This window comes from Euprymna scolopes, chromosome 41, assembly GCF_053919585.1.
Source record: "Euprymna scolopes isolate OS-2025 chromosome 41, ASM5391958v1, whole genome shotgun sequence".
NCBI lineage: Eukaryota > Metazoa > Mollusca > Cephalopoda > Sepiida > Sepiolidae > Euprymna > Euprymna scolopes.
This window is the reverse complement of record NC_136522.1, coordinates 10,153,163-10,175,634: the sequence shown is the minus strand read 5'-3', so window position 1 is coordinate 10,175,634 and position 22,472 is coordinate 10,153,163. Positions and strand designations below refer to the sequence as shown.

The 22,472-nt window shown below is 34.7% G+C and overlaps 1 protein-coding gene across 2 annotated transcripts in view; it reads right to left on the bottom strand.

The window, feature by feature from the left end:
* LOC145266348 (monocarboxylate transporter 12-like) overlaps positions 1 to 22,472 on the bottom strand; it is a 266,031-nt gene that overhangs the window by 43,520 nt on the left and 200,039 nt on the right. For both annotated transcript variants that reach the window (XM_080121955.1, XM_080121957.1), the window contains 2 exons: positions 3,636 to 3,776; positions 1 to 433 (listed from right to left, as the gene is read on the bottom strand). The exon at positions 1 to 433 is cut by the window's left edge and continues 320 nt beyond it. In XM_080121955.1, the coding sequence (XP_079978081.1) occupies positions 1 to 433; positions 3,636 to 3,776 (574 nt within the window). The remainder of the gene's footprint in view (positions 434 to 3,635; positions 3,777 to 22,472) is intronic.

The window sequence follows — 22,472 nt, the reverse complement described above, 5'->3', positions numbered from 1 at the left end:
AACACCGTTGCGGTTTCTTGGCTGGTAGAGCCATGGTGGCTGCAGTACATTGGCAAGAATATCAGGACGGTTGATACACCTATGCCCCAACAGAAAAAACTCACGCAGATCATCAAAAGAGGCACGTTCTTCAGAAGCTGGAAGTAACTGCCGCGCTTGTTAATTGTGTTACATTTCTCGTGTTTCTTCTTTTCGACTTCGTTTGGTCGACAAAGTGCGCCGAAGAGGCAGAGGTGGGCTGCGATTCCTGCCATGACGAAGAAGGTGCCTCGCAGAGAATAAGTCTGTAATGAATATTCGATAATCAATGAGCATATCAGTATACCGAAACCGGCACCGCTCGCAGAAATGCCGGAAACTGCGTTTAAATAGCGTTTAAAATAGTAGCTGGGGATCGAAGACATTGGCACGAATACCAAACCAATTCCAAGTCCTGTGATGAAAGAAAAGTTCAGAATAAAAATCAAATTTAAAAAGAAATAATAAAATAAAAAAATAAAAAATCCCTCTCTATATATAAAACTGTGTATGTGTATATGATGTTACGTAGTAGGTCGAATACAAGAAAGTATTTGTAAGTTATTAATCTGTCTACCAATCTATCTATGTATCTATATATGCATTATCGATATATCTCTCGATCTAGTTATCTATCTATTTCTGTATCTATCCATCTCGATCTATCTATCTATCTATCTAACTGGAGATATAGACGGGATAATACATGTATCACACACACACACACACACACACACACACACACACACACACACACACACACACACACACACACACACACACACAATTAGATATCCACTTTCCATTCTTCTGCGATCGACACTTGGAAAGTGAATAAAAAACTATAAAACCAACCATCGTTCTTGGAAGTGAATGAATATTCGTCCAAACAGGTTAAAGTAGTGTTTTTATTTGTAAAAATAATGAAAATATGTATTTTTTATTTTTATTTTTTTGTATCTATATTGTAGTAATATCTTGTAATAATAGTGTCATGTAGTATGTCCAACACAAAAATGTGTCGATCTATCTACTTATCTATCTATCTTACTGGAGAGATGGATGGGAGATGAATGTGATGAATGTTGAAAGACTGTCAAAATATGGTAAATCATATTGTAGGCAAGTTAACCGGAAGAGCTGCTCAGCTGCTCGGATCTACGTGTATGTTACGTAGATCAGGTTAGCTGGAGTTGGAGTTTGGACGTTGAGCAGAGCGGACGGTTTGACAGATCGCCGCTCCCCTTTAACTGGGGAGAGGGCTGACGTGTCCTAGAATGGAGACTTAGTCTTAACCTCGCAAGCAAGGATATCCACTTTCCATTCTTCTGCAATCAACACTTGGAATGTGAATAAAAAACTATAAAACCAACCATCGTTCTTGGAAGTGAATAAATATTCGTCCAAACAGGTTCCAGCCTCCCCTCCAAGAACAAGATAAATTCCAGGTCGACAAGATCAACGACGCATGAAGGTGTCCAAAATACATTTATCACCCCCCCCCCGCATATGAACATTTATGTTCCTTTAATACGTACAGTATTTTTGTTTATTAGCAATAAAAGTTCTGCATTAATTAAAATATAATGTTTATGCGTATTCGACGACCATGCAACGTCAGGCATGACTTCTATTCTAGTCTAGTCTATCTATTATATCTATAAAAGTGAACGCGTCTGTGTACATTTCCCTACGCAATAACTCTGTCAATTTTTAGTCTACAGACTCGAAATTTGACGTACAGGGTACTGAGATTTGGGAAAATCTTTGTAATCCGTTTCCGGCCAGATATTTGGCTGGTAAGGGGTAAAAGTCCAACGATTTGATCTTTGAGAACTGTACCAAACTCCTCCGACAATTTTGGGTCTAAACACTTGAAAATTTAGATATAAGTTCCGTGGACATGGATCTAACTTAATAACTTGATTTGAGACCAAAACAATAAATGTTAAGGGGTCGAATTGACCTTTTTTTTTTGTTCAGCATACACCTCCAAACACCCGGGCAACGCCGGGCACCCATGCTAGATATGAATGGAACATAAATAGACTGCAACAGCATAACTTATGGTTCAAATAGTGAAGAACCAACAATAGACACGTATACACACGTCAGGATGAACCCTTCGTCCCAAGTACACATATCGACATATGGTGCTATGGTACACATTACACAACGAATCCCCTTTTAATACCTCATCATACAACAATGATTTTTGTGTGTTCTCTATAGAAAGAAAGGTTAGAGAATCTACATAAAAAGGTTTTCTTATGTAAAATTTACCAAGGAAGACAATTATAGTGTTAAAAAAGCTTCAACTTAAGAAACTGTTTAAACGTTGCCTTAAGGAGAAGTGCTTTCCAACACCTGGAAAACATCACCAGTATGCCCTGTATTTAAGAACTCAGGTGATAAGTCATCTCCCTCTCAGTACAGACCAATAAGTCTCCTGTGTGTCATGAGTAAGTTGCTGGAATCCATATTAAATAGAGAAATAGTCAACCACCTCAGCAGAAATAACCTTCTTAGTGACACACAATATGGTTTCCGTTCTGCAAGATCTACCGCAGATGTGCTAACGGTTATATCTCATAGGATTAGTAAATCTCTTGACAAAGGCTTCCTTTCCAGGGCAATTGCTCTTGACATATCAAAGGCCTTCGACAAGGTATGGCATAAAGGCCTACTTCACAAGATCTCCAGCTACGGTATAACTGGAAATATTCTGTCTATCATTAAATCATTTCTCTCTGATAGGCTCATAAGAGTAGTGGTTGATGGACAAAAATCAGAGGCCTGCAGTATTAATGCTGGAGTCCCTCAAGGGTCAATCCTGGGCCCAACTCTCTTCTTGATCTACATCAATGATCTCCCTAAACACATACTTAAATCATTCGTTGACATCTATGCTGATGACACGACCATCTACAGCAACACATCAAAGGCTGTAAATGACAAAACTCTCTCTGATTCTCTCTCACTCTCTCTCTCTCTCTCTCTCTCTCTCTCTCTCTCTCTATATATATATATATATATATATATATATATATATATATATATATATATATATATATACGTTTGCTCCCCGTTTGGATACTTCCAGTGCAAACTGACCGGTCACAAAATTTGATACATGTCCAACCATGTCAAAATTCAATCGCTGTTGTCCACTCATCGCTAGATTAATTATATAGACACACAGACAGATTGATAGATAAATACTTGTGACCTTAAGATTTGAAATATCCGTTATTTCGTGCTATTTTTCATTTCTGTTCCATGTTTCTGCTTTCCAGCTGACTACAATATGGCCATCTTCAAGTCCAACGTAAACAAGTTCTTGATGAGCCGTTCCTTTCAGCTTCCTTTACCAAATTTCCACTACTAACGATTACTATGCTATTGTCCCATTGACTACCGTACACACATTAACCCTTATCCTCGAGTGGCTCCCGGGCATTGATATATGGTGATCCCTTTGTAAAAAAACATTATTACTAATTAAGCATTATGAGCTAAACTAACGTTGTTTGTAGTAGGACTATTTAGTTGGTAAAATGAATAAATAAATAAGAATACATCTGTGCTATTTAGAGAAATAAGAAGAAAAAAAGTACCTCTTAATGTGAAGGTGAATGCCATCATATTCTCGTTGGCAGCAAAAAAAGACGAAACATTGCCGATTACCAACAAGAGTCCCCCAAACATAATGGCGAATCGACTTGAAGTTTTGTCCACAAGCAAGCCGGATAAGGGCCCTACAATGACAAAAAGAATCACAAAGATATTAGACAAATACACGTACATACTGAAGAATAAAAAAAAGGGGGGAAAATGGAGGCAATGTAGATGTAGGAAACGTTTAGCAGCAGGAGCAGCGGCTTAAGATTTTGAATATGTTTTTATAACAACGTTGCTGATTGGTTGTAGCAAACAACTTCCTTTTTGGCTTGCCCAATCAAAGACCATCACTCGGGTGAGTTAACCACGTGACTGAGTTTATGAAAGGTTTAACCCCCGGCAATTCTTTCTCTTTCTTTCTGGCTCTCGAACTGAAGACATCTCCATGTGGCACAGACCATTCCCCAACTACTCTCTTAGGACGCCATACAACCCACAGAGCCTGCGAGCACAGGGTTCAACTAAGACAAAAAAAACAAAGAATTCATCGTGGTTACCGCCAAGCGATAACTTCAATTCACAAATAAAGACCCCCCCCCCACTTCTACCACAGGACTCTCTAATCTTTTGTCAACGTCTCTACGTAGAAACTCTTCCCAGTACCAATACCTTTTCTACAATGGAAATAACCAATGCAGTTGTTCTAAAATTATGATATTTACTTGCCTCCCCACGAGGTCAGAGTCAGACACAAGGTCGGTTTTTAATGTGGGAAAATCCAGCTCCCCCAAAAGGGACATTTTGTAAAGAAAATAAACTTAAATTGTCTCGATCATGAAGGATTTCTCGTCCACTGACCGGTAAGTAAATAAACTATGTTTTTCCTATTTTTTAACAGACTAAAAGTCTCTCTCTCTCTCTCTCTCTCTCTCACACACACACACACACACACACACACACACACACACACAAACACACACACACACATATATATATATATATATATATATATATATATATATATATATATATATATATATATATATATATATATATATATATATTAGGTTGTTGCATAAGTTTTCGCCGTTTTTGTTTTTTTTAAGAAAATCAAAGAATTTTGACAGCAAAAGTAAGTTCGTGTCGGACCCAAGGTCCAAGTTTTTGTGTGAATCCCATCGACTGAAGGTGGCATGAAATTGTGGCAAAATCACACTTCATTTTTTCACCTAATTCTCTACATGTCTGATGGCCATCTTCCTTCCAAAGAACCCTGAGTTGGTCTTCGTCTATCTTGATTGGTCTTCCAGAATGAGAAGCGTCATTGAGGTCAAAATTACTGTGTTTAAATCTGGTAAACCAATCTCGAGCTATAGTGTTTTCTCCATATACAACACAAATATTCTGGGTCACTTGACTCGCTTTTTGACCTCGATTAAAGGTGAAAAGGTGTCATGGTGCTGAATTCAAATATACATGTCTTAAGGCGTGAAACTGCACCATTTGTTCATTTTTCACTGGGATTCGGCGTTCTCAGGAGCTCAAAAGAAAAAGAGCTTAAAAGAAAAAAAAATACAGTAAAACATAAGGGATATCCAAAATTAGTGCAAACTGTAAAAAAAAAAAAAGAAAAAAAGAAAAAGTAAAATTTTGGCAAACTTCAAAAATTAGATGAGTTATGCAGACTGTTTTTGATGGCCGTAGTTCCAGTTTTGTCATGGTTATTGTTACGGCATTCACCTTGGGTCGGGTGGGTCGATTCTTTTCAGTGAGTTCATCACGTCCCAAACTTCACTGTTGAAGATAAAATTATGCGGCATAGGCTATGATGGTAAAATATTAAGTTGCTGTATAAGTTGCCGCCGTTTTTTTTAAGAAAATTAAAGAATTTTGACAGCAAAAGTAAGTTCGTGTCGGACCCAAGCTCCAAGTTTTTGTGTGAATCCCATTGACTGAAGGTGGCATGAAATTGTGGCAAAATCACTCTTGATCTTTTGAGCCAATTTTCTACATGTCTGATGGCCATCTTCCTTCACAAGAATCCTGAGTTGGTCTTCATCTATCTTGATTGGTCTTCCGGAACGAGGATCGTCATTGAGATCAAAATTACCGTGTTTGAATCTGGTAAACCAATCTCGAACAATTCTCTCAGCTATAGCGTTTTCCCCATATGCGGCACAAATATGTATATATGTATGTATATATATATATATATATATATATATATATATATATACATATATTCATGTATATATATGTATATATGTATATATAAATATATATATTCATCACTTCACTTGCTTTTTGACCTCGATTAAAAACGAAAAGAAGGAGGTGTCGAAAATGTGATTTTTTTTATCTACTTGCTAATCCATTTGATGGTTCTGGAAAACGATAAAAAAAATTATATGAGCAACAGAATACGTGCTTTTTAATAAGATATAACACTTTGCCAAATATCAAAACATGTTTTAGAACAAAAATCTGATATGAAACGGCGGGAACTTGTGCAACAACCATATATATATATATATATATATATATATATATATATATATATATATATGTATGTATATATATAAGAGATTTAGAAGGCTATCACAATGCAGGAATTTTAATGTTGGTGTTGAAGAAGAGACAAAAACAAGTGACAATCTATAAATCAATCAATCAATCAATCAATCAATCAATCAATATATATATATATATATATATATATATATATATATATTCAATTATGTTATTTATCAATATGTCTTTCTTGAAGAGTCCAACTTTGGTAAAGTGGTCTACTGTGTGTGACAGTATCTCTGATATATTTCGGGGAAACCCCTTTGTCAATTGGTGGATGTTATAGATCTATTCAAAACATGTTAAATGGAAGAATAAAAATAATGACGGCTATGCGATATATCACAACAAATATTATGGAATTAATAATAATAATAATAATAATAATAATAATAATAATAATAATAATAATAATATCTACTGAGAACACAAAGGTGTATATGCGAGGCGTGTCATTTTCTATTATTAAACTGTATTGCTCATATCATCAGAGGTAATGCTATGTTAGCAAAATAATGTTAATAGGGAGGCATAAATTTTGCTATTTTGCACATATATTGAACAAATAAAAAGCTTGTATGAAAAAAGAATATAAATACAAAAGGCTTCTAAAAAAACAACTTATCTCTTTGAAATATTTGTTGCAAAAACAATGCTAATACCTGTTTCTTCTTCTTCTTCTTCTTCTTCTTCAACAACAACAACAACAACAACAACAACAACAACAACAACAACAACAACAACAACAACAACAACAACAACAACAACAACAACAACAACAACAACAACAACAACAACAACAACAACAACAACAACAACAACAACAACAACAACAACAACAACAACAACAACAACAACAACAACAACAACAACAACAACAACAACAACAACAACAACAACAACAACATACGAGACAAAAAAAACAAAAAAAAACAAAAAAAAAAACAAACAAACAAAGAAAAAAACGTTTCTTTCATAGAAAGTTTTGCTTTGAATTTATCGTCCGGTAGCGTTCGTGTCAGCTTTTTTCCGGCAACATTTTTGGCTGTTTATTGTAAACTGCCGGAAGATATCGACGTGACTTTGGGTGAGGTTCTAGTTACAATTCAGTCTGACGTGGGCTCTGTTGATGCTAGGCTGAGGCATACTTCTTTTCAGTCCCAGAGTGTCCACACTTCCAGGCTTTACCCCCTCTCTAAGAAAGGGCTAGTTTATTGATAATAGTCTGAGGCGCCTCTAGCGCGGAACGCCGACGGGGCAGCGCAGACATTTTCTTGTGGGTCAAAGCGCACGCATCCTAGTGCACTGGCTTTAACACAACACTTAACCATGTAACTAGTTTCTTCTCAAGTAGGTAAATTATATGTATACGGGGGTGGGGGCACGATGTATCAATTTAAATGTTTCTTTCGCATTGTTAATTAGCTCAGATCCATCCACACAGACAAGCATATACACACAGACACATTCGCCCTCTTTCGCGCATGCGCACCCTGTAGAGTTTCATTGTTCTAAAAATACTAAAAAAAATTACGAGGTACGGGCAATAATGGCGAAAAAAGATAGAGGGACATAGTTTGGAAAATCGGTTTATCATATTTTGGAGGAAGGATTCTGACTACTATTTGATTGTATTTGAAAGATTAAAGTCCAACGTTGATTTCCAAAAAGAAAAAAAAAATCTACACATGAAAAAAAAAAGTTATAATAAAAAATGTTTTCACGGCGACATTCGAAAGCTGAAAAATTCAGCTAAATTTTGAAGTTAAATAAATTCATTATAAAAATCCTTTGAAAGATAAATATTAGTTTTCTGGGTCCATTCAAAAGATAATTAGTAAAGTCCTTGCTTATACAAAAAAAAAAGAAATAGCTTAATTAGCCCCCAAAAGCGAGAGATTCTGGCTTCATACAAGCAAAAACAAACGAAGTCGTTTAAATGTGGATTCTACGGAAACCCAAAATGTCAGAAAGCCAGAAGGTTGTCTGAAAATGATTTCAGGGAGTTGTAGGGAGGTAAGGAGTGCTGCTTTTCTTTTTCCCTTTTTTTTTTTTACTTTAGCCGTGCATCATTACATTCCTATCGTGGACATTTGTATAATTTTTCCAATTTTAATTTAATTATTTTAATTCAAATATTTTAAATTAAAAAATATTTTACAAGATTATATAAAAATTGTGTTAGGCCGAAAGTTACAGTTCATTCAAGTAAGGATAATATTAAGATCTTACATAATAAACGATTCAAATGCTTTCTTTAACTGTTTATATATTTTAGTTTTATCCCCACCTTATTACTAAGCTTGAAACTGGTGGTATAAGATCTATTAATTTTAAAGTAACGCGAGCTATTCTCAAAAACTCAGACATAATGGTTCCATAAAACATAAAAACAGGACAGGTACTATCTTTGTGCGGCATACGTACTATTTGAAAGGGGAAAGGGTTTCTTTTATCAAATATTTTATAAAGAAAAATCCCATCCTCAAATAATAACGCGAAACATGTAATCTAAAAAAGTAAAGTTATTTTTTGCTATTATAATTCTTTTGTGGGAAAATATTATATAAACAATACTTAATTAAATGATAATATCGGTAGTTCGAGAAATACACTTTTCTTCGAGTTATATTGAATTCATTAATACGGACTTTGGGGGAAATTTTCGTAATGTTTCTTGAAAAAATTAATTTTTATTTTTTTTATTGTTACAATTTACGATACTTTATTTTCATGAAAAAAGCAAAAATAAATTCATTCCTTTTTTTTATTGCTAAAAAACATAACTTTAGTAAAGGTGGTTTTGTTTAAACGAAATAATACATTTCCATTAAAATTCATATAAGATTACTGGGTTCATTAGATTCCGTGTTCATTATTTGATAAATACTGAAAATTTCGTTAAAATTGGTTAATTTTCTGATATTTGGTGAATTTATAAATAAAGGGAGGATAAAAATGTTTATACATTTTGAGCATCGGCTATTCATTTTGCGCATACCTACAAATTACACACACATACATACATACATACATACATACATACATACATACATACATACATATCTGATGACCTATCCCGCCACAATAACTAAGTTGCTCGAAAATCAACGCAGATGATTTGTTTATATTGGTGAAGGCTTTGTGTAGAACCAACAATACTTTTTGGTATTACTGCTAACCTTTGTCGGTGTAGATAGCTGCCACAGGACAGAGTATACAGTAGGCCCCAGATTTTACATCAGAATTTCCTTCTCCTAGATGCATGTCTCAACAAAGACTGAGGGTGCATTTCTCCCACTGAATTAAAGCGCCCCTAGATACTAACCTGGAAATTTCTACGACTCGGCTTAGCACATACAGCGCCTAGTCTTCCCAAATGGTCACCCATCTGGTACTAGCCAGGCTACACTTCGGTGATCTGGCGAGAACCGGTGTGTGAACGTGATTGTGCAATATATATATATATATATATATATATATATATATATATATATATATATATATATATATACTAGCAAAAGTACCCGTCGTTGACTGGGTTCAAAAACAGCCTACAGAAAAAATGGACTCTGATTTATGAAAGTATGATAGGTTATGAAAAGGAAGGGTTGTAAAGAGATAGCTTCGAATTTGGGGGGTATCAAAACCAAAGCAAAATATGATGAAAGTAAAAATAAAATAGATAAACCCCATAATTTATTATACCATACCTGTTCACACTGAAACACTTATCACAATATTCTGTGAATCTATATTAAAAAACTTTGTTAAACTTTGTGACATATTTCTATTCTATGGAGGTAAGGCGCGAACGAACACACCATAATTTTATTATACCATATTTCTTCAAACTGAAACATAATTATCAAAGTATGCTTACGCAGATAGATATGAAAAGTCTTAATTAAAGTTTGTGCCTATTTTCATTCTATGGAGGCCAGGCGCGAACGCATACCCCAAAATTTTATTACACCATCCCTATTTAAGTTAAAACATACTTATCAAAGTATTATTATATACATCTATATCAAAAACTCCTGTAAACGTATTTTTTAATTTTTTATTTCCATACTTTGTGGACCAGGCGCGTACGCAGACCCCACAATTTAATTTTAATGAATCCTGTGTCTCGATACATCTATCATTATATGTGATCCGTTTTCTATAATTGTCAATCATATAGGAGCCTATTCGTAACCAGACACACACACACACAGACGTTCAGCTTTATATATATATATATATATATATATATATATATATATATATATATATATATATATATATATATATATACTGGCATTTCAGCCCGGCGTTGCCCGGGTGTTTGGATGTGTATGTTGAGTAAAAAAAAAAAAGTGGCAGTAGGAAGGCAGGCTCGAACCCGTACCGCAAAGGAGGAAAAGAACGGGGTAAAACCTAACGTTTATGCTGTTACGACCACCGCCAAACCAGAATCGACATTTTTTTAAAATTAAGGCTAGACAATCTAAAGGAGAGGATAACTTTCAAAAATATCGGCGAAAAAAGTTACCCCCGCCCCTGTAGGAAAGTGCCTAGTTGAAGGGGAAGATATTAATGTTTTCAGCCAATTTTTCGATATTTGTCGTATGAAAGGCCGAACTTTAAAACGATACTGATCTTGGTAAAATCTGTCGCCTCTATTGAAAGTTTAAAGCAGACATGCAAACATACATACATACATACATACATTTATATATTGGTAACTAAAAATTTTCGACCCAAACTGATAGAAAAGCTTGCCCTATTTCTGAATACCCTTTATGTAAAATTTCAAATATTTAGACTAGAAATTGTCTGAGTAATTTGGAAGAGACCGCAGAGGTTAATTTTTTTAAAACTTTGACCCCTATTATGACGCCTTAAAATTTATTATTTTGGGCTCAAATCAATTTATTAAGTTAGATCCATGTCCAAGCAAGCTATATTTAAAATTTCAAGTGCGTAAACCCAAAATTGTCAGAGGAGTTTGGTAGAATTCTCAAAGGTCAAATCGTTGAACTTTGACCCCTTAATCGCCAAATTTCTGGCCCAAAACCGATCACATCGATTTTCCCAAATCTCAGTACCCTGTATATCAAATTTCGAGTCTGTAGACTAAAAATGTACAGAGTTATTGCGTAGAGAAATGTACACACACACACACACACACACACACGTTCACTTATATATATATATATATATATATATATATATATATATATATATATATATATATATATATATATATATATACACTTGTGCCCGATATTATTCATACCCCTCGGATCTTTGAGATTTCTATAAGAATATTGCTCAAACCAGAAGGTAGACAATATTAAAGAGATTTCAAACAATACATCAAGCATAAGCATTTAATTTAAACTCAACAAATAAATAAATTATGCAAGTTTGAAACATTATACAAAGAAAAACAATAATGGCACTAGTTCAAAATTATTCATACCTCTCTTACTAATAGTCAATAGCATGTCCTTTATTCTTAATAACAGCCTGTAACCGTTTTGGATATTTATCAACAAGGTTTTTACAAGCATCAACACTGATTTTTGACCATTCTTCAATGCAGTAGTTCTCCAAATCCCTCAAATTTCTAGGTTTCCGCTTTTTAACCTCAGTTTTCAATATGTGCCAGAGGTTTTCGATAGGGTTCAGGTCGGGACTCTGGCTAGGCCATTCCAAAACATTAATTTGATTATCCTCAAACCATTTCTTGACTATTTTGGCAGTATGTTTTGGATCATTATCCTGTTTAAGGACCCAGTTTGGTCCTAAATGGAGCTTCTCCGCACCCTGTCTAATGTTTTTCTGGAGTATCTCCAAATATTGCTCCTTCTTCATGGTTCCATCTATCTTGACCAAACTACCTGGACCACTAGCCGAAAAGGAGCCCCAAAACATTAGGCTACCACCACCATGTTTCACCGTGGGTATGGTGTTCTTTGGGTTGTAAGCTTCTCCTTTCTTCCTCCAAACGTAAGAAGCATCCATATGGCCAAACAATTCAATTTTTGTTTCGTCAGTCCACAAAATACTTGAGAAAACGGACTCTGGAGAATTCACATGGGTCCTAGCAAACTTTAGACGTGCTGCAAGGTGTTTTCCGGTGTGCAATGGAGTCCTTCTTGGTTTTCTTCCTTTCAGACCATTTTCATGCAGAGTCCTTTGCAATGTTTGCCTTGATATTTTTATGCCAGAAGACTCCAGATTTTCTAAAATGTCCTTAGTAGTGGTGGTTGGATTTGCATTAACACTTCTTACAATATTCCTGGTGGCTCTAGCAGACAGTTTCCTTTTCCTTCCTCTACCAATCAAGTTGTTTGTTGTGTGGTGGCTCTGGAATTTTTTGATGATGCTCTGTACTGTTGCTGTAGGGACCTCAAATTTCTTGGAAATTGACTTGTAACCTAAACCATCCTTATGTGAATTCACAATTTTAGTCCTAAGATCATTACTAAGCTCTTTTTTCTTCCCCATTCTAATAATTTTTATTCTTTTATTGGTTTTCAGTTGATATCATTTTAATTTCTGAAAAATGCAAAAAACGAAACGAAATTAATCAAAGGTTGTATAAAAGCATTCAAAATAAGAATCAAACGGGAAACAAACAGTCAGAAACTCGATTAATACTGAAAAAAATAAGGGGGTATGATTATTTTTGAACATTGCAGATTTTATAAATAGCTGTATATTTCTTTTATTACAAGTATCCCGAGATTTTAAAATAACGAAAGTGATCAGAAGAGGTTTATTAAGAATATGTATCAATATGGACGTAAACAATAAATTCTTACAAAGTTACACCTAATAAACTCAATTTTCAAGGGGGGGTATGAATAATATCGGGCACAAGTGTATATATAAAATGAAAATTACAATTGAATTTACCAAAATGATCCAAGATGGTAAAATTAAAGTAAATTATAAATATTAAAGAATTAATATTTATAAAATTATCTCAGCCAGATATAAAAGCTCGATAATACCAAATAGGAAATAGAGCTTGTAATATGAGCAAACAGTTAATGAAATATGTTAAAAAACACTTTGAAATGAGTTAAAAACATATTTAATCTGAAAAGGAAACACTAGATAAATGGATAGTCCTTAATCCGCGGAGTTTCGAAGAAATACTCTCCTTCTCATCAGAGGTTAGGAATTAGCAAAATGCAGAATCGGATTTTGCATGCAGAAGTATTTGATGAAACAACAAATAAGTCAAAGATCTTACTTGAAAACAAAATAAGTTAAGCAGAGGGAAATATTTTTTTAACATTAACTGTTTGCTCATATATATATATATATATATATATATATATATATATATATATATATATATATATATATATAACTACTTCATTTACTCACATAAACCTAATATACGAAAGTATAGATTTATGCGTAAACTTTAAGTATTTACTTCAAAAGTGCTCAATACGTAGGTAGAGCTAGTTAGTAATTTATAAAATATATATGGCGATTAAGCTACACTGAATATTCTGCGTTTCATCCACTATAGTAAGCCTGACGAATCCTATAGTGGATGAAACGCAGAATATTCAGTGTAGCTTAATCGCCATATATACTTTATAAATTACTATATATATATCTATATATATCTATATATATCTATATATATATATATATATATATGTATATATATATATATATATATATTAATTTGTCCAGATTTCGTATATATTATTATAGAGTTGTGATTTCAGAAGTAAAAAACAAAGTATTTGTGTGCCTTCAGTGAGAATCGAAACCGAAGCATTCAAAGCTGGTGACGTTATCACTGTACTAGAGTGAACACGCATATCAACTGATTTAAAATTAAAAATCAAAAATAAACTAAGGTGAATGTACGAAATATATAACGATTTTTTTTCTCAATGTTGAACCATTTTTTACACCATAAAAATATTTTTACTGGTTGAAGACCCATAAAAGAACAGTCCGTGAAAAAAAAAAAAAATCCAATCATTTGAGGCCCCTAGTGCCGCTCTACGACTTTTAGTTTCGGAAGAGATAGAGTTTGAAAATATGGAGACAGACAGACAGACAAACAGCGTCATTTGGATACTTTACCTTTCATCAGACAATCCATTCACGTGAAATCACCTTTTTCTTCACCATATTCCCCCTGCTTCACGTTTTGTTATCAAGTAAGATCTTTGACTTACTTGCAGTTTCATCAAATACTTTTGTATGCAAAATCTGATCCCGCATTTTGCTAATTCCTACCCTCTGATGAGAAGGAAAGTATTTCTTCGAAACTCCGTGGATTAAGGACTATCCACTTATTAAGTGTTTCCTTTTCAGATTAAATATGTTTTTTACTCTTTTTCAAAGTGTTTTTTTAACATGTTTTATTAACTATTTGCTCTCTCTCTCTCTCTCTCCCTCTCTCTCTCTCTCTCTCTCTCTCTCTCTCTCTCTCTATATATATATATATATATATATATATATATCCTTCATTATACTCAATTATACTGCATCGCTAAAATAATAAAATTTCCATCGCAATATACATATTAAATATCGGTGTGATTCTCGGCTGTACAAAAAGATCTCTAATAATGCCAAGGACGGATGTTTACTGTTGAAGTATTCTTTTAATCAACAACCAAAATTTGTTTATAATTTGGTTTTATTTACATTTAAAATCATTTTTCCATGCTGATTTTGAAAAGCAGATGAAAAACGTTAAAATCTAAATAAACCAATAAACAAATAAGTAAACAAATAACTAAAACTATTTTACTCTTATCATTAGAATTACAATACATTAGCACACGTCACGTGAACATCTTTTCTTTTTAGGTTGGAGTTAGTCTGCTGTCTTCCTAAAATACCTCCTATGAATATGTGTTGACAGATTGGTTATTAGCGCACAAAGTGATGACGTATCATTGTTTGTAACACTCGATTTGAGATACCTATCTTGCTTATATATACTGTACTAGTAGGTTGACCCGACGTTGCCCGTGATCGAATGATAAAAAACGAATGTTTCCCGCTCCCATATTTTTATTGCCATCTAAATCGATGAAATAGCCCATTTTTCAATCAGATCGATGGATTGTATGCTCTAATTGAGGACACACCGCGATGAACCTGGAGAAAGTTTCCCATGCCTCTCACAGTGACTAAGTCCACAATAACCTACGTTGCACTATAGACAACATACTGTTAATTTTGTAAAATCATTTTTTTTATCTATAATGCCTTGCATTACTGTTTAAAATGCAAAAGTCAAATATCATGCTTCAATTGTGTTTTAAACAGAAACATTAATTTCAAACGTGCCCCTGTCATATCAAAGAACCTAATGCTAATTTTATATGCCTGACATTACTGGTTGTACGGTGATAATGGGTTGAATTTAAGTTCCAAATGAAAAAAGTCAAGTGTTCTTGTGAAATTGTGCTTCAAAAAGAAACATTTATTTTGAAGGCGCCCCCGTCATATAAAAAAATCTACTGTTACTTTTATATGTTGGGCCTTCCGATTTGTGTGGTAATAAAACTACCTAAATGTGCTTGTGATGTTAGGCTGTGTAAGATGTTAACTTTAGTGAAAATCGCTTGTTTCTTTTTTTCTTGGATTATTTAGATTATCGATATTTATCGAAGACATTCCAACACAAAACCTAAGAACACAGCCAGGCACATAAAGTACCTTCGTGTGAAATTTCATAAAAATCGATCTGGCCGTTTTCGAGTCCATAGGGAACGAACTCACAAACTCACAGACACACAAAGTTCCTTTTATACAGAGTGACCCCAAAAAACGGGCTCAACTCTAATTAGGCCCCGTTTCTTAGTGTTTTGTCCGAATGAAATGAAACTTTGGTCATAACTAGTTTATTATATTCAAAACATCACATCAAAACACAAGGGTCTTTGGCATTTTTTCTCCGTTCTACAGCATATGTTCTAGATGGCCTCCATTTAGCTTTTGTTTTTCTTGGGTCACCCTGTCTTAAAGTAGAGAGTAAAGATAAAGTTCATACGTTGCCTAAATATTATTATTATTATTTATTATTATTATTATTATTATTATTATTATTATTATTATTAATATTATTATTATTATTATTATTCTTTAATTTTTATTATTAATAATTTTATTTTTATTGTAATTAATATTATTTTTATCATTTTTGTTATTATTATTATTATTATTATTATTATGTATTTTTAAAATTTTTATTATTAATATTTTTATTTTTATTGTAATCAATATTATCTTTATCATTTTTGTTATTATTATTATTATTCTTATTATTCATTTTTTAAAATTTTTATCTTCTCTTCTCTTCTTCTCTTCTATCTTCTTCTATCTATCTATATAAATAAAATGAACTCATTTTTTCCCGTCGGATTTTGACCTTAATAGGATTAAAAATCAAGATATTTCATGCAAATATAATATGCACAAACGGCAGAACAATATCTGAGGTGTGTTATAGGCTTATTATTTCTCAAATTCCTCGATAATCTTAGATTTCTATACTTTTTCTGCTGAGAAGTCACGGCCAAAATCGGTTAAGATCAATGGAAGTGGTAAAATATTTTCTCTCTAATAAATTCCTCCTCCCCTGCCACCACTTAACACCGTTTGGGGATCGTTCACAAGGAACAGTTGAGAAGAGAACACCGGTTTGGCTTCGTAGTTCTTTCATGTGAAGTTATTTAAAATCACTAAACTAAGCTGCAGTGCTCTGTGGCGTAGTGGTTAGCGTGCTGGACAATTCACATTATATTTTCACGTTCGCGCCGACCTACCGTAGTCGATTTTTTTTTCCCTAAACAACTGGAATGGACTTTTCTTGGTGGCCGAACTGTTAACGTTGCAGATGTTTTTTTTTTTTTTCACACTTTATTTTCCTACTTTTACTCATGACTCCGGGTTTGATCCTTCCTACTTACCTACCATAACATTTTTTAAACCCCCCCCGTCCCGGAAACAAACACTCGGGCAACGCCGGGTACCACCGCTAGTTATTAATATTTTATTTTTATTGTAATAAATATTATCTTTATCATTTTTTTTTATACGGTGGTCACCACTTATCAAGGCCCGGAAGCCACTCAGGGATAAGGGTTATTGCAAGTACAGTACAGTACATTAGTGTGGAGATTTATTGAAGTGTTTACTTGAGGTGGCGGTTCATTAGGAATTTGTTTACGTTGGACTTGAAGACATCCAGGTTGTAGTCAGGCGGGAAGCAGGCAGACGGAACAGAGTTCCACAGGCGTGCACTTCTAAGAAAGAAGCTTTGTTCATGGAATCCACGTTTTGATTTAGGCACAGATAAAGAGTGTGGAAAATTTTTGACATTGGATTCAGCTAGACGGGTGTTTTTCGTGAAAGATTGGCGAGGGGGGACCAGAGATTGGAGTTCATACGAGCATCTGCCATGGAAATAACGATAAAACAAGGATAGGCTCGCAACGTCTCTTCTGTGGGAGAGAGGTTGCAGGGAAGAGAAAAGGGCATCCCCCACTAAGCCACGAAGTCTATTTTGTACTCTATCAATGCAGGATAGGCTATTTTTAGCAGCTCCTTCCCAGATATGGCAGCAGTATTCCATCCTTGGACGTACTTGGCTTTTATATAGATAGAGAATTGCATCAGTAGTGAGATATCTTCTGGAGCGGTAGAAGGATCCCACCATCTTTCTAGCGACCTTGACAACATACTTGATACACCTTAGATAAGTCTGTTGCGTGTTACCAGAGTTGATATCGTTAATTATTTATTTATTTACGATAAAGAATAGATTTTAAAAGCCAAAAAAGTTTTTTTGTCTCTTTTAAGCGTTCAATTTCGTTTCTTGCTAAAAACTAAAACTCGTAAATGCATTTCTCATTTCACTTTATGCAAATTTTCTTGAGATTAATCACGTTATATAAACTCATAGAAATGTCAGTGTGACATGTTTACTGCGTTAATTTAAACTAGTGGGACCTGTGGAAATTCCACAGTGTACTCTTTCATCTTGTATATAATAAAAGAGTCGCAGTTTTTCCCTCTGAATCAAAATACCGTAGGTTTACAACAATAGATTGCACATAAAGATTTATTATGTTCACGCTATTAGCCATTACTTTATTAAACTATAGGAAACCATTATTTCTCGGAGCGCCATCTTCATCATCGTCATAACCTACAGAGGAAGTAGCTAAAGCTTGTCCTCTTACGACCCCATTCTACACCGCGTGCATTTATACTTTTTCTTACTTTCCTGGGTCTAAGCCGTCATTAACTGACTAGTATGTAATATATTGATGTTGGCATTCTGTAGATGCTGAGCGTTAATATTATTGTAGCTCTTTTGTTAAAATTGCAAAAGTATTTATCTAAGCTAGCAGGGATGCCCGGCGTATCCCAGCTGTAAAATACGTTTAACTATGATATTTTAATCCTGCAGATTTCTTAAATATTAAAATATTCAATGTTCTATCGATTCCTATGTATTATAAAGTTGTGATTTCAAAAATAAATAATATATCCGTATGACTAGGGTGCATCAGCTTAGATCGAAACCGAAATCAAAACTTATAAAAAAAATAAACAAACAAATAAATAAACTTGAATTCCTTCAGTTATAATCGAAATCGGATCCCAAATTTATGAAGAATTCTTGGTAAAATTATTTGTTACAAGAAATGGAAGTTCATAACTATTAAACAACAGTCTCTCGGAAGGAAAAAGATGTAAGCATAAAATAACACACACGATATCGTATTGATATATAAATTTATTTGACAGGTTAAATGTTTCGTCGCCGTTAAGGGAGCGGCGCTCCGAATTTAGACGGTCAGAAATACTGTTGACCAGCACCTGTCCAATATCGTTTTGAACTAATCCGTTGTTGGTGCAGTGACAGCCTCAAGGGACAGTCCATTGCTTTGCGTCGGTTTAGCCGAAATCCCCGATGCAAGAGCTTCAGGTCGTGTCCTCTCAGTCCACGTTCGGGTACTGGGATGGAGAGAAAACCTTGAGGGAGGTTGTTAATGGTCATGAAGGAGATTATAGGCCAAAATTAGGTACCTAACGTTGCCCGCGACGCAGTCATTTTATTTTTCTTCCTTTTTTTTGTTAATTCTAATTTGCCTGCATAGTTTTTAAAACTTATATGAAAAAAGAAATAACAATTTTAGTTTAAGAGAAATAACGATTTTTTTTTATTGTTCAATAAAATTATGAATTCTTTTTTATTTTAATTATTTTGGTCATAATTTTAAATATATTTTTCATATTACTAGTTGTCTGAACGAGATAATTTTAGGCAGACATATATAAATACATACATTTAAACAGATAGGCGAAATTCATATTATAGACTAGCAGGGGTACCCGGCGTTGCCCCGGTTTTTACATCTGTGTAGCTGTTTCTCTTCCCGTTTTTGTTTTCTTGTCTTGTCCGCTGCCCCTTTTCTTCTGCTATGTTCGTTTTTTTTTTTTTTTTTTCAATATCTCTTGCTGCAGGAAATATTCTTTCGGTGTTTTGCATTACGTATTTTTCTAATTCTTTTTTGTGTCATTTACACAGTCCTCGATAGAAACCAGTCCTCTTCCTTCGTCTTTCCTTTTCACATAGAGTCGGTCAGCATCATCCTTTGGGTGTAGTTCATTGTGCATAGTCATGAGATTCCTAGTCTTCGGGTCGAGATGTTTCAGTTTTTCTTTTGCACAACCTTTAAACGATCTAGAATGTCTAACTAGTGATACCTAGTGTGTGGGCAGGAGTTTAGTAGTAAGATATAGTTGCATCCTCGTTTTTGGACCGGCTTCTCAGTGGCTGCTCGTTAATAACTTTTAATAATCCTGACTTCGCTTTGTCCGGGATAATTAACTAAGATATAGCACGCGTGCGTGCACGCGTGTGCTGTGTGTGTGTGTGTGTGTGTGTGTGTGTGTGTGTGTGTGTGTTTTGAGCGTTCCTATTTACTTTGCCTCCCCACGGGACAGAGTTCGATACCAGGGTCGTTTTTTAACGCGGAGAAAAAGAAACCAAAACTAAAAATTGTCTCAGTCGTGAAGGATTTCTCCTCCACTGGCAGAGAACAAGAAATTGAAGTGTAGCATCTGAATAACAGATACAACACTTTGAGTTATATATTTTTTATTTACTCTGAAAAGTTTACAACAAAACAGTAATAATATTACACTTTGACCTTGGCCCGAAGGTTAAGTAATCTGCTCTTAGAGTTGCTTTGGTAGAGGAACGTAGTTGCAGTCTCCCTCTTGACTAGCTTTCTGCATTTGCTGTTGTTCATTGCCGAGTTGATTTTGCTTTTAATCAGAAACAACCGATTCTCAGGAACGTATTAGTCTTTAGCAGATATAAGTGTTTCGGTTTACGGACATAATTGTAAGCAAGTCACATAGCTGTTTTTTTTGTTTGTTTTTTTTTAATTTTGTCTTTTTTCTATTTATATCATCTGCTTGCTTTATTAAATATTAACAGGCCGCCCGGTGTCGCAAAGTACGCATATCGTTTTACAGGGGATACCATAGATTTGAGCTCAGTCGAGCACCTGTCATTGTTTGGTGTTATCTCCCTTTGTATTACACCAGTTCAAAAAGTAAAAAAAAGTTGACTAATTTACCTAATGAATGATCCTTTGTCGGATAGCAGTTACATTAGTTAGTATTAATCTTGACACTAACTAATGTAATCGCTATTCAACACAGGATCACTCATTATTATATTGCAGTAGGTAAAATCGTTAGCTTTTTTTTTCTGTTTTTTTTTTCTATTTACTTTTTGAACCAGTTTAATATAAAAATACGTATTGAGTAAAATAAAATAAGTATCGAGTGGAGAAAGACTAACTGTCTCTCCTCTGTGAGAAAGAGACTGCGGTGAAGAGAAGAGGCCATCTGTCCCCACTAGATTTCAAAGTCGGTTTCGTACTCTACCTAGGCAGAAAAGGGTGCTCCGAACGACACCTTCCCATATGTGGCAACAACACTCCAAGACTGTATCTGACTCTTATACAGGTAGAACTTGAGTCAGGCGTGAGATACTTTCTGGAGCGGTAAAATAATCCAACCCTTTTTTCAGTGGCTTTAGTAAGTCTTCCATTTTAAGTCCAGGATGAAGGCCAGGCTTAGAAGCTTATCAAAGCAAGCGGCTTTCTCGATGGAAGAGGCATTCATTTCAGTGTAATAGCTGAATTGGGAATTGTATTCTTAGTAAATAAATAACAGCACCAAAAATCAAAGAATTTATTAATGTTTTTCTAATTGAGAGTATCTCAGTATTTGATTTCAGTTATTAGTTATCAAATTGTCCTTAATTTGGTTCTTTTTTTTTACAAAGGAGTCACCACTTATCAAGGCCCGGAGGCCATTCGAAGATAAGGGTTTATTAGTGTACAGTAGTCAATAGGAAAATAAAGAACTTGTTTACGTTGGACTTGAAGACGACCATATTGTAGTCAGTTGGAAAACAGGAAAACAGAACAGATTTCAACAGAAGCGCAGTTCTAAGAAAGAAGCTTTGTTTACGGAATCTACGTTAATGTTTAGGCACGGATAAAAAGTGGGGGAAATTATTGATAGTGGTTTCAAGTAGACGAGTGTTTTTCGTGAAAGCCAGGCAATGGGTACCATAAGTCCCCCATAACCAAGGTCGCTGGAAAGATGGTGGGATCCTTCTACCGCTCCAGAAGATATCTCACTACTGATGCAATTCTCTATCTATATAAAAGCCAAGTACGTCCAAGGATGGAATACTGCTGCCATATCTGGGCAGGAGCTGCAAAAAACAGCCTATCCTGCCTTGACAGAGTACAAAATAGACTTCGTGGCTTAGTGATGGGATCCCTTTTCTCTACCCTGCAACCTCTCTCCCACAGAAGAGACGTTGCGAGCCTATCCTTGTTTTATCGTTATTTCCATGGCAGGTGCTCGTCTGAACTCCAATCTCTGGTCCCCCCTCGCCAATCTTTCACGAAAAACACCCGTCTAGCCGAATCCACTGCGAAAAATTTCCCCCACTCTTTATCTGTGCCTAGATCAAAACGTGGATTCCATGAACAAAGCTTCTTTCTTAGAACTGCACACCTGTGGAACTCTGTTCCGTCTGCCTGCTTCCCACCGGACTACAACTTGGATGTGTTCAAGTCCAATGTTAACAAATTCCTAATGAACCGCCCCTTAAGTAAACACTTCATCAAATCTCCACACTAACGTAATGTACTTGCAATAACCCT